Raw genomic sequence first — 18489 nt, 5'->3', positions numbered from 1 at the left:
GGAAGGCACTGTTCTAAGTGCTATACAAACATTAAATAATTGAATCCTCTATTGTTTAATAGATACTTTTAGGTATTAGAGTATCGCATGGCCTTCAGATGAACATCAGTTGCAAATGTACGTACAAGTAGGATAAGAAGGATTTAGGTTAAGAGTGTAGCTTACGATAAATATAAATTGGTCAATTTTATGATCAGATATATTATTCTCTCCAACTTTACAAAACCACACAGTAGCTATCAAGTGATGAATGTAAGTTCTGATTTACTAGGTAATATCTTACGGTTTCTTTTAAACCTTATTAGTTTGCCCATAAATCTTATTCTAGAGCCATCCCTAAAAATATACATCCCTAAAACTACACATTAAAAACTGACATCAACACAAAGTCAAATGAATCTTTAGGGGACATCATATAGTTTTGTAAGTGGAAGCATTACGCGTAATAAAATATAAAACAAACGCTTTATAGGAACTCTAATGAAAGGAGCTGATTTACATACCATGATCTTTTACACCATGATCTTTATTTTTTTTAGATAAACTAAAAAAAATTTTTTTGAGACAGAGTCTCACTCTGTCGCCCAGGCTGGAGTGCTGTGGCATGATCTCTGCTCACTGCAATCTCTGCCTCCTGGGTTCAAGTGACTCTAGTGCCTCAGCCTTCTGAGTAGCTGGGATCACAGGCATGCATCACCACACACTACTAATTTTTGCATTTTTAGTACAGACGGGGTTTTACCATGTTGCCCAACCTGGTCTCAAACTCCTAGCCTCAAGTTATCCACCCGCCTCAGCCTTCCAGTGCCTAGCCCGATAGCATGATATTTAGAATAAGACATACTTCCACATTATAGGAATGACTTCTTCAATATAACATTTATTAAAATTCTTCCATAGGCCAAGTTTATAAAGTTGATGTGAATTCAGAAGTATGACAATTTGAGCCATTCTAAAAGATTTTTACAATAGGTTAATTATATGAAGACTTGCCTCAAATTTTAGTTTTATGTATTGCTTATACCTCAAATTAATCTGGTCTTCATTTAACAATTAAAAGACCCATTGAACTTAATTTCAAAAGTTTATTAGTATGTGAACGGTATGCAGAAATTTTACCATTTTAGCAACTTTTCTTAAATAATTTCAAAATGAAAAGTTAAAAAAATAAGGTAGCCACTGTTTACTCTCTATGCAATCAAACAATTGAAAGTGTAGAATGTTTAATGAAGTAATGATATTTACCATAATGCCCATCAGTTATTTTCCTTTTAACAAGGCTATTAAAATAAATATCATTTTCTATTGGTAAATTAAAGATATATCATTCTCTCTGATATCCTCCTTCCAAAACACATACTTTAGAACATATAGATTTTGAAAAAAAAAAAACTAGGGAGTATACAATGGTAGAATCACTTTGGTGTTACCATTGGCAGGTTTTTTAAAAGTAAAACATTTATCTACCCGATGATGAACAATGCCACTCCTAGGTATTTAGCCAAGATAAATAAAAACACACACTTTCAAAAAATTATATGGCAGCTTTATTCATGATAGTAACAAACTGGAAACCACCAAAATGACCATTGACAGGTGAATAAAATATATTCATACTCAGCAACAATAAGGAATGAACTACTGATACAACAACAAAGTGGAATGAAAGAACCTGGACACAAGAGTATTTTTAGTCTAAGAGAAGCAAAACTAATCTATTGTGACAGAAATCAGAAAGTGGTGCCTCTTGAGTAGTAGCGGTTAAGAAGGACTGAAGGGCCATAAGGAAACTCTCTGGAGTAACTGAACTGTTCTATACCACATTTTCAATATCCACAATAATTGTATATTGTAAAAATAAAGCAATTGAAATGAAAATTAGTGAAATGAAATTGAAATGAAAATTGAAATGAAAATTATTGAAATGAAAATTAGTCTCTCCTCAATTGAAATGAAAATTATTCTCTCCTTAAAATACATTTTCTAAAAGAATATGTAACAGAAACAATAATGGGTCCCTCTCCCTCTCCCTCTCCCTCTCCGTCTCCATCTCCCTCTCCCACGGTCTCCCTCTCCCTCTCTTTCCACGGTCTCCCTCTGATGCCGAGCCGAAGCTGGACGGTACTGCTGCCATCTCGGCTCACTGCAACCTCCCTGCCTGATTCTCCTGCCTCAGCCTGCCGAGTGCCTGCGATTGCAGGCGTGCGCCGCCACGCCTGACTGGTTTTCGTATTTTTTTGGTGGAGACGGGGTTTCGCTGTGTTGGCCGGGCTGGTCTCCAGCTCCTAACCGCGAGTGATCCGCCAGCCTCGGCCTCCCGAGGTGCCGGGATGGCAGACGGAGTCGCGTTCACTCAGTGCTCAATGGTGCCCAGGCTGCAGTGCAGTGGCGTGATCTTGGCTCGCTACAACCTCCACCTCCCAGCTGCCTGCCTTGGCCCCCCAAAGTGCTGAGATTGCAGCCTCTGCCCGGCCGCCACCCCGTCTGGGAAGTGAGGAGCGTCTCTGCCTGGCCGCCCATCGTCTGGGATGTGAGGAGCCTCTCTGCCTGGCTGCCCAGTCTGGAAAGTGAGGAGCGTCTCTGCCCGGCCGCCATCCCATCTAGGAAGTGAGGAGCGTCTCTGCCAGGCCGCCCATCGTCTGAGATGTGGGGAGCGCCTCTGCCCTGCCGCCCCGTCTGGGATGTGAGGAGCGTCTCTGCCCGGCCGCCCCGTCTGAGAAGTGAGGAGACCCTCCGCCCGGCAACCGCCCCGTCTGAGAAGTGAGGAGCCCCTCCGCCCGGCAGCCACCCCATCTGGGAAGTGAGGAGCGCCTCCGCCTGGCAGCCACCCCGTCCAGGAGGGAGGTGGGGATCAGCCCCCCGCCCGGCCAGCCGCCCCGTCCGGGAGGTGGGGGGGTTAGCCCCCCGCCCGGCCAGCCGCCCCATCCGGGAGGTGAGGGGTGCCTCTGCCCGGCCGCCCCTCCTGGGAAGTGAGGAGCCCCTCTGCCCAGCCAGCCGCCCCGTCCGGGAGGGAGGTGGGGGGGTCAGCCCCCCACCCGGCCAGCCGCCCCGTCCGGGAGGTGAGGAGCGCCTCTGCCTGGCCACCCCTACTGGGAAGTGAGGAGCCCCTCTGCCTGGCCAGCCGCCCTGTCCGGGAGGGAGGTGGGGGGGTCAGCCCCCCGCCCAGCCAGCCGCCCCATCCGGGAGGTGAGGGGCACCTCTGCCCGGCCGCCCCTACTGGGAAGTGAGGAGCCCCTCTGCCCGGCCACCACCCCGTCTGGAAGTTGTACTCAACATCTCATTGAGAACGGGCCATGATGACAATGGCGGTTTTGTGGAATAGAAAGGGGGGAAAGGTGGGGAAAAGATTGAGAAATCGGATGGTTGCCGTGTCTGTGTGGAAAGAGGTAGACATGGGAGACTTTTCATTTTGTTCTGTACTAAGAAAAATTCTTCTGCCTTGGGATCCTGTTGATCTGTGACCTTACCCCCAACCCTGTGCTCTCTGAAATATGTGCTGTGTCCACTCAGGGTTGAATGGATTAAGGGTGGTGCAAGATGTGCTTTGTTAAACAGATGCTTGAAGGCAGCATGCTCGTTAAGAGTCATCACCACTCCCTAATCTCAAGTACCCAGGGACACAAACACTGCGGAAGGCCGCAGGGTCCTCTGCCTAGGAAAACCAGAGACCTTTGTTCACTTGTTTATCTGCTGACCTTCCCTCCACTATTGTCCTGTGACCCTGCCAAATCCCCCTCTGCGAGAAACACCCAAGAATGATCAATTAAAAAAAAAAAGTTAAAAAAAAAAAAAAGAAAAGAACTCTTAAGCTCAACTGTAGGAAAACAAACAATTTAAAAATAGTCAGAAGATTTGAATTTGTATTTTACCAAAGATACTTGGATGGCAAATAAGCAGAAGTAAGGATGCTCAACATTTTCAATTATTAAGAAAATACAAATTAAAACTACTATAAAATACCACTACTCATATATTAGGATAGCTTAAAAAATGTTGACAATATCAAGTGCTGGTGAAGAATTAGATTAACTAGAACTCTCGTATACATCTAGTGGGGATGCAAAATGGTAGTTTTTTTAGAAATAGTTTTGCAGGTTCTTATAAAATTAAATATATACTTACCACATGACTCAACAGTCCAACTTGTAAAAATGAAGTCTTTTATTTACACAAAACTCTATACATGCATGTTTATAGCAACTTTAGTTATAATCTCCAAAAACTGGAAGCAATGCAAATATACTTAAACTGGTGATTCATAAACTGTGGTGTAGCCATTCGGTGGCATTCTCAAAAATACCAAATATATGGTATATTTTGCCAATCATTTATAAATATACATATATGTGTGTGTAAAAAAAAAATAATGGAAGAGTTTTAACATTTCTATTTTTATGATGCTTACCTGTCTAAGAGCTGATCGTGTTTTTCTAAAGCATCCTTTTCAGCCATCACTGCTCGTTCCTTTTCAGCCACAGCATTATCCCTTGCTTCTCGGAGATTTCTAAATTTTAAACATGGATTTCAGTTATTTCAAATGCGTGATTTATCTATGTTCTTTCTTAAAGATGGACTATCTGACAAACTTAAGGACCCATCTGAGAAGCTGGGGACCCAAAGTGTACACTATATAAACCTACTTGGCTTGGTTGAGTATCTAAGAGCAGGATACACCAGTGTAGGTGCAAATATGGTCTATCTCTACGTCACACCACCCTTCTCCGCATGGGTCAAAGGGTAGGCTAACCAGTTTGTACATATAGTAATTTATGTATTCCTTACAAGAATCCAATGAGATAGGTGTAATTATTCATATATTATCCACTAGAAAACTGAGGTTTGGGGAGGTTAATAAATGTCCCATAAAATATTTTAAGTGAAAGATATATTGTGGAGAATCAAAATAAAAGTGTGGTTTGGGATATGAGCAAGAGAATCATTGAAATGAAGAACCTTGAAGTCTCAGTTATATAGGAAGGAATGGGAAGGAAACACAGGTTGACAGACAGGAGAAAGTAGAAAGGACAAAGAATTAGAGGTCCTGATAAGATATGACAGATTAAGTCAAAGTGTAATAGTTGTACAAGCAAGATGGAAGACTGGAGAATGGTGATTTGGAGGTAGAACAGCACTTTTCAGTGGCAGAATTTTGGTGGCTAACAAGATAGGGTATGAAAATTAGTATGACTAAATTAAGTAGATCTGAGATGAAGGTCAATATTCATGTAGGGCTCAAAGAAGTATGAAGTTAGGGTACTGGAAAAGTCATCTACTTAACAGTTGTGAGGACAGTAGGAAGGAACTGAAATTGATAGAAAGAATACATTTAGTGTCAGTTAAGGGGAGCTGGAAGATAACAACAATGACTAATTGGGAGATTACACAGCTAGCCATGAGCTTCCAAAGATCAAAACTTTTGCCTTTTAATCAAGATGAAACTTTGAATCAAAAAAAAATACCAACAGTCAGATAGTCACCTATTTTTTTTTAAATCTCCTTCTCTAGCAGTTACAACATAAATAAAAAGAATGTAATATAAATGATTTTGCTCACTTAATCCCTACAAAGCCCTTTATGTTATAACCTACTTTTTAGCTGAGTAAACTGAAGTTTAGAGAGCTCATATACCTAGCCTCAAGTCACACAGCCTAAGAGGACCATAAGTTGAATCCAGTTATTTCTTACTCCAAAGCCAGGGCTTTTTACATCATGCCACACTATCTCTCATGAAAAACTGGATTGGAAATTATTATTTTTTATTATTCATACAGAATGTGAGTAGGGAGTCATGAAAGCCATAAAGTTTGAATAAACCTATCTATTGAATATTGGATAGAAATGCTTAGTAGTCATACTTGCTGTACCAGTACTCAATCTAGTCTTTTGCATGGTGGTGCTGTCACAGGATCCTTGGGGCGTCACTTTGTCAGCTGGAAACCTTTGTGGCCAGTGGCGCCTTTGCCCAAGTTATGCTCAGGCCCACTGGGCTTGTTCCACCCACTCGGCCTCACAGGCTGTACTCGGCTCAAGCTATACTGGCCGGGATCTCACACCTGCTGAGGGCAAGCCAAGTGCAGAGCAGCAAGGGGTGTGTGACCAAGGGGTGCGTGAGCAAGTCAGCGAGTACAGGGTTCAACCACTGCGCACAGCAGGGCACACCGGCTGCCGTGGGGTAGGCGGCTCCAGGCTTCCTGTGAGGCTGCGACTGGACAGGCATACTGAAAGCAGCTTCCACTGCTGGCACCGGGGAATGCAGTGGTGTCCGGAAGCTTGGAGATGCCAGGAACTGCAGAGCCCCAAACAGGTGTCAGAGCCCTTGCTCAGGGAGCTCCTAGGTCTGGGCTCCCCAAAGGGCTGCAGCAATTCTCTCCTTGTTGCAATGTGGCGAGTGAGGGGCATGTTTCAGCTCTTTTTGTGTTACAGCTCTTTCAGTCCCACCATTAAGCAGGTCCCAAGTTCTCATCCTGTGTCCAGGAAGAATGAAGTACACAGACAACTGGGGCATGAATAAGGCAAAGAGGTGCTTTCCTGAGCGGCAGTACAGCTCTCAAGAGATCTGGAGTGGGTAGCTCCTAACTGCAGGCAGGCCATCCCACTGTCTGCTCAGCTCTTGGCTGAGAGGAGACCCACAGTGGGTAGATTCTCTCTGCAGGCAGGTTGTCTCTACATCTGCTCAGCTCTCAGCTGAGAGGAGACCCACAGTTGGTAGCTCCTCTCTGCAGGCAGATCGTCCAGACGTCTGCCGGAGTCTGGGGTTTTTGTGGGCTTCAGTGGGGAGGAAGTATATGCTGATTGGTCCATAGGTGGCAATGGGTGGGCCGGAGGAAAAAAGTACTGTACGTTCTCACTCCGTTCTGTGAAACTGGTGGCGCAGCTCCCATGCTCCAGGCCATCCCTGGCTTGAGGTGGGGCTTCACCAGGGACCCACCCCTTTCCGCCCAGAAGCCAGCCTGCCTCCTGCCGCCATCAACCAGCTGTAACCTGGCGCCCAGCCTGGAGTGCCAAAGGGCACCTGCAGGCCTGCACCAAGACACCCTCATCCCCCACTTTGGCCAGCCTCCCTTCCGTGCTTGTCAGTGTCCAAAGTCCAGAGGAGGCCGAGGTGGCAGGGGGCTGGGGTGTCAGCAATGCCCCAAGAGCGGGCACACCTGCAACAGTGCCCAGGCTTGGCCTCAACTTTGCTCTGAAATCAGAGTGGGTGCTGGGAGTAGGGAGAGGTCAGGCAGCGGGAACAGGCATTTCTGAACCCGTGGGGGAAGGGGGCTCCCTAGGCCGAAGATAGTGAGGGAATGCCTGGGTCCGCAGCTGCGACTAGGCCGCTGCAGCTGCGCCTGGGAGGGCTCCTGCCCCTCCAACTCGGAAGGGGTCTGGGTTTCTGCCTGTTTCCGGCTCCTGCTGGCTCAGTGGAGCATGCAGCCCTGGACGCGCCTCCCCCACTGCAGCTGGCATCTTTACAGCAGCTGCTCCAGATGGGCCGCTGCTGCCATCAATATTAACAACAAATTTAAAATTTTAAAAATGTCAACCATTAGAGATTTGTCAGTAAAATAGTTGATAAGCCAGAAATAAAATAGTTTCTTCAGAAATGTTGGAGTATAGGTAACTCTTATTGAAAAGAAAAGAAACTACTTTTATGGGTTACTAAGTGGAAGTGCATTCTAAAGTAGCTATCAAAAATGGCATATTATTATTTTCAGATGTCATCCTGATTGCAACAACCTTCAAAAATATTCTATTCTCAAACAAACTGAAACATAAAAAATTAATGTTACAGATAGAATAAAGTTCTCAAACTATATTAAACATTTATATATTTTTCATTTCGAAATGATGTAAATATTTTAGTCAGTAAATCACCACAAATTGGTTTCAATGTTCATTTCTCAAATACAGCTTCATTATTCTATATGTTATTTCGGCAGCACAATTACAAGTAGAGCACATTTACAGGACTAATGAATCACGAATGCTCAATTGGTAGATGGAGAAGCTTCAGTCCCTAATAACATTTCCTTTCTTGCAACAATGGACATGAGAAATGAAAACAAGACAAAGGGAATGAAATAAAACCTAGAACAAGCTAACATCAGGGCTTGTGAAAGGAGGTATGATTAGAGGGTACTATGTTAAGTACTATGTTAAGGCATAAACAAAATTCTATGGCCACAAAGAGAAGGAGTTGATTATTCTTTACTAGAGTAAGAGAGGTAGGTGAATAAAGTGAAACATTTTTTAAAAGTGACATGTAAGTTGGGTCTTGAAGGACAAATAGGTAAAGCAATTCAGAAAGAGAAAACAGAAATGAACTGGGGAATGGGCCAGAAGAAGCTAAGGCTTCTACCAAGAGGTCCTCTCACAGGTGTTTGTGGGTAACATTTCTGTGTAAACCCAATCTCCTTATCAAGTACCACACCTTCCATATCCAGTCCACAACCTGCATTCTTTAGCAAAACGCAGCATAATTCCTTATAAGAAATAGATACTTTATTTAATATTACCAATTCACAGGTTTCATATGAAGTCTGAGAGAGAAAAACTCAATGTATTCTTCCACTGACAATAAATAGCAATAGCATACTGTTTACCATGTGCCAGAAGCCATTCTAAGCACTTTACATATCACAACTCATTTAATTGTCACAACAATCCCACAAAGCAGTTGTATCATTACCTCCATTTTACAAATGATAAGACTAAAACACAAAGAGGTTAAGTATTAGCTTAAAGTCACACAGGAAGTATGCTACAGAGTCCAAATGTGCACCCAAACAATTTGGCTCCAGAGTCTGTGCTGTGAATCATACTATGCTGCCTCTTAAAATTTCCTTTGCTTCACAGATGTTTTCTCCTTGAGAAATTCTGACATTATGAGATTTATATTACATGACCACCTCAAGGCACCAATAGATGTGAAATCAAAATAAGCCTTGAAAGAATTGTGAATATACTATACATTAGCTTTTATGGCCCACAGTATATAACATGCTCTTTCAAAAATAAACTGTTTGATAAAACGCTAGATGTATTCCTTCCACAGATAAGACAATAACTTTCATATAATAAGTAATCCATTTCAAATGTTAAATGCATTAGAAAATATAACAGAAATACAATTACAAAACAAATTACAGGAATTCAAATGTTCTTCAAAAGAGAAACTTCAAAAATTGATAGAAGCTATCTGTAGCAGGTACAAGCTAATGAAGCTCAAGTTTTAGAAGTCCAAACCAAGCGTATAATCAAATGTAATTATAACAAAGAAAGATAAGTGTTTTAAAATACAAAAATCTGAATATATCACCCTTAAAATACTTGTATAAAGTTAACGTTAGATTCCAACACTGTGTTTTTCATGATTCTTTCATGTTGTTTCCTAGCAATTCTATGTATCTCCCATATACACATATGTATTTTTCCCATTCACCCTATGTTGTGGGATGGAGACATATTGAGAGGAAAGATTGAAGAAAATAAATCTTAAATAAATACTATGTGAAATGCAAAGGGTAAGTGAGTATCCTACTTTTATAACTAGAGTGTTCAAATAATGTATTTTTCAACCTGGTGCACTTTTTAGAATAAAAGAGGGTGCTATTAAAAATTATGCCAAAGAAACACACACAAACCACTACTTTCTTAGACAAACCAAGAGGTATGGTTACTTAAATTATAACATTCAAATGAGAAACTTGAAGAGTTAAGTTCTTTTTTTTTTTTTTTGAGACGGAGTCTCACTCTGTCACCCAAGCTGGAGTGCAGTGGCGCGATCTCAGCTCACTGCAAGCTCCGCTTCCCAGGTTCACGCCATTCTCCTGCCTCAGCCTCCTGAGTAGCTGGGACTACAGGCACCCGCCACCATGCCGGCTAATTTTTTGTATTTTTAGTAGAGACGGGGTTTCACTGTGGTCTCGATCTCCTGACCTCGTGATCCGCCCGCCTCGGCCTCCCAAAGTGCTGGGACTACAGGCGTGAGCCACCGCGCCCAGACAAGAGTTAAGTTCTTAATCATTTACTTAAATAAAAGGGTTTTAATATTATAACAAAATAGACATAGTTCATATGCAATATAGTGCCATTTGTGCAGCAGATAATTTAATACACAGAAGTTTATTCAACAGTAGCTCACAACTGAAACTTGAAAACCTCATTATAAAACATTCGTAACAATAGACTAACGTACAGGGTAGAATGTATTTGCCTACTACTAGATGATAAATTTCACAGTACCAATAGGCTGAATCTATATTTATATCTGAAAAGTGGTAAGAAAAATGTCAGAAGAATGAGAAAAACTTTAGGACCCTTCGAAATTCAAACAGTATCAAATCAGAGTTTGGCAATGCAAGGAATACGTCTTAGCCTGAATAACCATCCCTAATGCCTCAGAACTTAAAATTTACCAAGCATAAATAGTGAAAAAACAAAAACAAGAACAAACAAAAAGAACCATGGCTATCAGAAGAGCTCAGCAGGCGCAACTAAGCAATCCAAACTCTTCCCTCTGTCTTCATGTAAAAATATTTTTGGCTAATAAAAGTAAATATATTTTTCTAGTTAGAACAACAAAGGATTAAAATAGGCTGTTTTATATGACAGGCTTATTTATAGGAAAAGTGTTTGAATTTATCATCTCTACCTCCAGCGTCTTCCTGGACACAACATAAAACTGCTCATTTCCGTATCTGATGCCTTTGTTTTTAAGATGGCATAAAATAGAAGGGTTGCATGTAGATTATCTTGTTTCTATTCAATGACTGTAGTTTTACCTTTATCATAGATGACTGAAAAGTTAATGAGTAGGACATAAAAACGAAATAAGCAAAGTGGAAATCTTCTTTAATAAATTTCTTGGGAGAAGCTATACATTTTAAGAGTAGAAACTTTTTGAGATCATTGTTGACTGAAAATGCTACACTTTCCTAACCTTTTATTATAGTTGGTGCCTTGGTTTAAAAGTTTTTGTCCTCCAAAACTCATGTTGAAATTTAACTGCCATTCTAACAGTATTAAGAAGTGGGACCTGATAATGGTGATTAGGCCATGAGAGTGGGAATGGTGCCATTATAAAAGGGTGAGTTTGGCTCCCCCTTGCTCTGTCTCCCACCTTCTTGCCTTATGCCATATGATAATGTAGTGAGAAGGCTCTTGCCAGATGCCAGTACGTAGATATTGGACTTCCCAGCCTCCAGACCTGTGAGCCAATAAACTTCTGTTCATTATAATTATACAGTCTCAGGTATCCTGTTATAGCAGCATAAAATGGACTGAAGACAATTGGTGCTCAAGCAGATTTTTGTTTGTTTCTAGACATGAAAACTTAAGCACAAAGCAGATAAACATTGAACCCAAATTATGGTTGAAAAATTATAAAAAATTGAAGTACCAAAATGCAAAATATTTGCTTAAATCCATTAATGTGTTAAGATTTACAAAGTAGCTGACAGGATAAAAGGTAACATATCAAAATGAAACAGAATGAATCTGGTAGATGGTTAACTGAGTAACTACTATATATCTTGAAACTACACTCAGTCCTGATCAAATCCATTATAAACCTTTGAGTAGGTTTTCATCTAAACCAACAGCCACCTAATTTCTAAAAAGTAGTACCAATTCATTCTTTCATTCAATAAATATTATGTATATTGAGTGTTTACTGCGTACCAGGCACTGGTACCTGGGAGTCCAGGACTGAACGATACATGAAAACTCCTACTTTCATGGAGATCACATTCTAGTAGGAAAAAAACCCAAAGTAAATAAATATGTAGTATGCTGATAGATTAAAAACAAAGACAACATAGAACAAAGTCAGAAAAGACCACAAGAACAGGTGTATCATCAGGAGTAGATGGTTACGCAGTGGAAACTGAATACAAAGGACCTGAGGTAGGAGCACACCTACAGGTAAAAGAACAGGAGGCCAGCATGACTATGCGAGTGACCAGAAGAAAATCCTAAATGAGGATAGGATAACTGAATACTGATCAGGTAGGATCACAGGCCACTGTAATCATTTAAAGTTTTACTAGGTTTAATGATGGGGAGCCTTTTTATTTGAGTAGAGGAGTGATCCAACTTATCATTTAACAAGAACTGTGCTAAGAGACTGGAGAGGGCGAGGAAGAAAGCTGGGGACCACTTAAGAGGCTACTGCAGTAATTTTTAGGCAAGAGATAATGGTGACTTGAAGCAAGGTAATATACGTGAGATAGAGATCATAAATCCAAAAGGATTTGCTAATGAATAGAATATGGAATGTGAAAAAAGATGACTTCAGGTTTTTGGTCTGGGCAAGTGGAAGAATAGAGTTGTCTTTAATCGAACTGGGTAAGACTGAAGGTGGAGCAGAATTCGGAGGTAGAATGGAACAGAAATTTGCTTCTGAACACATTAGGATAAATATTATTAATAGATAACCAAGTGGAAATGCCATGGAGGCAGCTGCAAAAGTTGTCAAGAAGATGAGGAGGAACCAACAAAGAGAATGAGTAGGTGCAGCTAATGAGGAAGAGAAAAATTTAATAATGTGTGACACTATGGAAGCTAAAGAATGTGTTCCCAGGAGTAGGGAGTGATCAACTGTGTTACATACTGCTAGTAAGGTCAAGCATGGTAAGAACTGAGAATATGACTACTGGATTTGGGCAACATGAAGGTCTTAGGGGCTTTGGTAAAAACATCTTTGTTGGAGTAGTATGGGGGTGCCAAAGGCTTGATAGTGGATATGAACACACACTTCTCAAAAGAAGACATTTATGTGGCCAAGAAACATGAAAAAAAGCTCATCATCACTGATAGAGAAATGCAAATCAAAACCACAATGATACCATCTCATGCCAGTCAAAATGGCAATTATTAAAAGCCAAGAAACAACAGATGCTGGTGAGAAGCAGGAATGCTTCTACACTGTTAGTGGGAGTGTAAATTACTTCAACCGTTGTGGAAGACAGTGTAGCGATTCCTCAAGGAGCTACAAGAAGAAATAACATTAGACCCAGCAATCCCATTACTAGGTATATACCAAAAGGACTATAAATCACTCTACTATAAAAGGAATATAAATCACTCTACTATAAAAAGACACATGGACACATATATTTATTGCAGCACTATTTATAGTAGCAAAGGCATGGAACCAACACAAATGCCCATCAATGATAGACTGGATAAAGAAAATGTGGTACATATACACCATGGAATACTACACAGCCATAAAAAGGAATGAGATCATGTCCTTTGCAGGGACATGGATACGAAGCTAGAAACCATCATCCTCAGCAAACTAACACAGGAACAGAAAACCAAACACCACATATTCTCACTCATAAGTGGGAGCTGAACAATGAGAACACACGGAAACAGGGAGGGGAACAACACACACTGGGGCCAACTGGGGGGTGGGGGGCAAGGGGAGGGAGAGCATTAGGACAAACAGCTAATGCATGTGGGGCTTAAAACCTAGATGACCCGTTGATAGGTGCAGCAAACCACCATGGCACATGTATACCTATGCAACAAACCTACATGTTCTGCATTTGTATCACAGAACTTAAAATAAAATAAAATAAAAAAGAAAAGAAAAAGTCCTCTTTGCTAACTTCAAAAATTATAAATGCTTGTCTGGGAATGGTGGCTCACACCTGTAATCCTAGCACTTTGGGAGGCTGAGGTTGGGGGGGAGGATCACTTGAGCTCAGGAGTTCAAGACCCAGCCTGGGCAAAACAGTAAGACTTCATCCGTGTGTGTGTGTGTGTGTGTGTGTGTGTGTGTGTGTGTGTGTGTGTGTGTGTGTATGTGTGTATAAATAAAATTACAGATGCTTTTATAAAGCTCTAATGATCCATACTCAGCCCTCAAGCATGGAATGTCGTTTGCAAATTCTCTTAAAAGACAGAGTTTCTCCATCATTCTCAGCAAACTAACACAGGAACAGAAAACCGAAACACTGAATGTTCTCACTCATAAGTGGGAGTTGAACAATGAGAACACATGGAAACAGGGAGGGAAACATCATACACTGGGGCCTGTTGGGGTGAAGGGCTAGGGGACGGAGAGCATTAGGAGAAATACCTAATGTAGATGACGGGTTGATGGGTGCAGCAAACCACCATGGCATGTGTATACCTATGTAACAAACCTACACGTTCTGCACATGTATCCCAGAACCTAAAGTATAATAATAAAAAAAGACAGAATTTCTATTTTAAGTAAATTAACTTCAAAATTGTAGTTTTGATAGGAAATCTTTGATCAGTTTACATAGCACTGACCAGTTAAATGGGAGTGTGCACTGCATTGCAGAGTCAGATGTATCTAGTTTTTACCAACAAATGTTTATAATAATCACAGGCAAGTCACAGTTGATGTCTCAATTTCCTTACTTGTAAAATAGGGTTATTAATACCTAAACTTCATAAAATGTGTTTCTTTTTCTACAACGTATGTAAAGTGTTGAGTACAATGCTTGACGCATAATAGGTACTCAATAAATAGTAACTATGGTTACTATGCTACCTAAATATGAAAATGTAAATTAAAACGTGATGTTAATTTAAAGGTTGATAATTACAGCAATGTTTCTTCAAAGTTTTTATTGTATAAAATGAAAGTGATACTATTTTTAATGGCATCCTAGGGAAAACAGAGAAGACTGTTGGAGGGGCTTTAGCAGCTTAGGGCTCCTTCTACTAATCTGAGGGCTAAGTGGAGTGAAATCTGGGGCACAGCAGAGAAACATCTCTAGTAAAAAGCTGTGTGATCTCAGATAAGCACTTTTGAGCTTGGTCAGGGCTGCCACATCTGTAAAAGATCAGAAATTAGGCCAGGCGCGGTGGCTCATGCCTGTAATCCCAGCACTTTGGGAGGCCGAGGTGGGTAGATCACCTGAGGTCAGGAGTTCCAGACCAGCCTGACCAACATGGCGAAACCCCGTCTCTACTAAAAGTACAAAAATTAGCTGGGCATAGTGGCACATGCCTATAATCCCAGCTACCTGGGAGGCTGAGGCAGGAGAATCACTTGAACCCGGGAGGCAGAGGTTGCAGTGAGCCAAGACTGTGCCACTGCACTCCAGCCTGGACGACAAGAGCAAAACTCTGTCTCAAAAAGTCTGCATTCTGGAGCTAATGGCCATGCCTTATCACCAATCACTCTGACACTACTGAGGTAGAAAAGTTGGGGTCGTTCCTGAGGTTCACTTCCTGTCAATCACCAGATCTTGCCAATTCTCCTACGTATTCTTTAAATTCATCCATCATTTTCTCTTTCTACTTCTCATTTTCATCACCTAAGCTGTGCAACAGCCTCCTACGTGATCTCCCTGCTTCTAGGCTTTCTTCAACTATAATCCACCCCGCATTGCAACCGTAGTTATAAAAAATGAGTAAGTCATGTTTCTTTCCTACTATAAGACCTCTGGAAATTCCCCACTGACAACAGAACCTTTAAAATCTGGCCCAATCTTACTTTACCAGCCTCTCCTAACACACAACGAATTACACCACAAAGGTAAATCTAAATTCCTATGCAACCTGAACTTACCTTGCTTCATATCTGAACACCCTACAGAGCTTGAAATTTTTAAGTATTATTAATGAAGCAGTGAACACACGTTGTAAACATCTAAGGAGTAAAGAATATAGTTAACAATAAAAGATAACTGATAATAAAAATTAATTTAAAATATTTGAGAAGATGCTGAGAGAGTTATCTGCAGAGCCATATACTTCAAGAATTATCTAACTGAAAAGACAAAGTAATTACTATTAAATTTTTCCATAGAAGAACTTAAAACATTATACAGATACCTGGTAAGATATGAACAAAAGAAGTTTGTTTGTTTGCTTAAGCACTAATGAGGACATACACTTTTAAAATGATGACTGGAACCTCTGTACACTAGTTAAATTCACCATTGTAATACAATACATATACTCAACTAACCTTTGTAAATAGATTCAAGATTCAAAGTTGTTTAATATCACTCTAAGATTCTACACAAATTTCAAGTTTATATCATTAAAGTTTCTTCTTGAGTACTTTTGGAAGATAAATTGTGGTCAAGATGGTTTTTATTGATTCGGCAGGAAAATAAAATCACTAAAGCAATACTAATTGTTGCACTTAAAAGCATCTTTTCAATCTCTTTTTCTCTACTGCCTACCCCCTTTCAAACAATTGTAAAGCTATTTCAATTTCCAGATTCTGTACTGCATCAAGAGCATCATGAATGCCTCTATTATCTTTTGTAGAGCACCACTCAGAATAGCTCTTTCTGTGTTTACAGTAACAAGACCACCTTAAATAAAGGTAGTTTTACTTTATGGAAAAACTTAATCAGCTGAATTTATCTCCCTTTACCTTATTATCTCATAACCTAATTAGGAAACATAAGCTAGCCATCTTATGCAGAAATTTAGACAGAAAAGAATGGCATGTAGACCCTCTACGTCTGTATTACATCATTTAAGAAAACTGGTTAAATGCTACGGAGATAAACACTTAAGAATATATATTTTGTATTAGTATCTTCTAATGATAAATAATCCCATATTATCAGATGACTTTTATATAATGGTGATTTTCCTTCAACTGTCAACATAACAGATGAAAATATTTTCTTCAAGTATTCTACATAGGCACAAGGTACCAAAATAACTCATCTACATCTATAATTTATAATGTACTTTTTGCATATATTATCTCATTTAGACCTCACGGGCCACCCTAAAAAGTATTATTAGTTAGTTATTATTATTTTTTGAGACAGGGTCTCACTCCATTTGCCCAGGGTGGAGTGCAAATGGCATGATCTTGGCTCAGTGTAGCCTTGACCTCCCAGGCTCACGTGATCCTCCCACCTCAGCCTCCTTAATAGGACTACAGGTCTGTGCCACCAGCCTGGCTAATTTTTTTTGTATTTTCACTAGAGACGGGGTTCTGCCATGTTGCCCAGGCTGGTCTCGAATTCCTAGACTTAAGCAATCCATCTGCCTCAGTCTCCCAAAGTGTTGGTATTACAGGTGTTAGCCACCACACCTAGCCTATTAGCCCATTTTATAAAAGAAGAAATTAAACTTCAGAGATATTAAGTGACTTATCTGCTGAGCTAGTAAGTGGTAGAACCAGGATCAAGTTCAGTCTTTTGATCCAAATCTCTTTCATAATATACTCCCACTCACAGAATGTCTTATTTCCAAATGCATAAGAGGGTCCATAACATTTCTGTCACATAATACCTACTAAGCAAGAAGTTATTTATATAATACATCTCAGCACTGTGGTACCTTTCACTCATTTCCTACAGCTCCAAAGTGGAATTTTAAGTAACTAGAAAATACAGAAAAGACAAAAAAGCTTAATTCACAAACTGGACCAAAGCATACATACATATTATAATTTCAACTACAGTATGTTTGATGTATCTAAATATCCAAGTTCTCTCTTCGTTTATAATTGCCCTTTTCTTAAGTCTTTATATCTTCTACTCTCTTCCTTTTCTCTCAATACTTTAACTTCAAGAACTAGTGGAATGACTGCAGGTCAGATACCAAGATTGGACAGAGTAAGTTCCATGTGCCTTTTCCATATTAAAGAAGAGAAAAGAAAAAGTATCCTTTTAATATCCTCCAATGTATAGACAACAAATTAAAGGCAAAATGTATTTCATTAATCATCATTTCAGTTTCTTTAGAAAAGGTTTATTGGGGCCGGGCATGGTGGCTCACGCCTGTAATCCCAGCACTTTGGGAGGCCGAGGCAGGCAGACTACCTGAGGTCAGGAGTTTGAGAACAGCCTGGCCAACAGATGGTGAAACCCCATCCGTATTAAAAATACGAAAATTAGCCGGGCGTGGTGGCGCGAACCTGTAATCCCAGCTACTCAGAAGGCTGAGACAGGAGAATCGCTTGGACCTGGGAGGTGGAGGTTGCAATGAGCTGAGATCACGCCACTGCACTCCAGTCTGGGTGACAGAGCAAGACTCCGTCAAAAAAAAAAAAAAAAAAAAAAAAGTTTATTGGGGGAGAGATAAGGAGACCAAATATAAATATGCAAGTGTAAGTACTTCATCCATTTCAACTTATTGTAACAGCACACTTTGATAAAATACTAGTAATTAACATAATTACACATCTCAGGCCAAAGCAAAAGATTAATTTACCTAAACACACACACACAACCTTAAATGTGTAAACTTATTATGAATTTCATGTTTTATAACAGGAAATATTAAAATTCTTTCTTTAGCCATTTTAAGTTCTAAGATTTCAAAAGAAGTAATTTATAATTTACTTTTTACTGTGTGGAAGATTAGTATGATACAAGCTCTAACTACAGTTAAATCTGCCATAATGAAGAAACTATGATCCCCAAAGATTACATAAAACATAGAGTTGGATTACTGTGAGATTAAAATGATAAAGGCAAGCCTGTACACCTAGCTAGTTAGGTGTCCTGTGAAATTCAAATTCATCTGGGCTCAGGC

The 18489-nt window shown here is 40.3% G+C and overlaps 1 protein-coding gene across 4 annotated transcripts in view; it reads right to left on the bottom strand.

Annotated features, from left to right (window-relative positions):
• The window catches only part of PIBF1 (progesterone immunomodulatory binding factor 1), a 298753-nt gene that overhangs the window by 221590 nt on the left and 58674 nt on the right, over positions 1–18489 (bottom strand). For 3 of the 4 annotated variants that reach the window (XM_001136372.5, XM_063792192.1, XM_054665364.2), the window contains exon 10: positions 4406–4504. In XM_001136372.5, coding sequence (XP_001136372.1) covers positions 4406–4504 — 99 coding nt within the window. Of the gene's footprint in view, positions 1–4405; positions 4505–11104; positions 11192–18489 lie in introns of all 4 variants that reach the window. The other variant, XM_024348282.3, reaches the window with a different exon arrangement.

This window comes from Pan troglodytes, chromosome 14 (genome assembly GCF_028858775.2).
Source record: "Pan troglodytes isolate AG18354 chromosome 14, NHGRI_mPanTro3-v2.0_pri, whole genome shotgun sequence".
Taxonomy (NCBI): Eukaryota; Metazoa; Chordata; class Mammalia; order Primates; family Hominidae; genus Pan; species Pan troglodytes.
The sequence above is the reverse complement of the archived record's forward strand: the minus strand, read 5'-3'. Positions and strand labels throughout refer to the sequence as shown.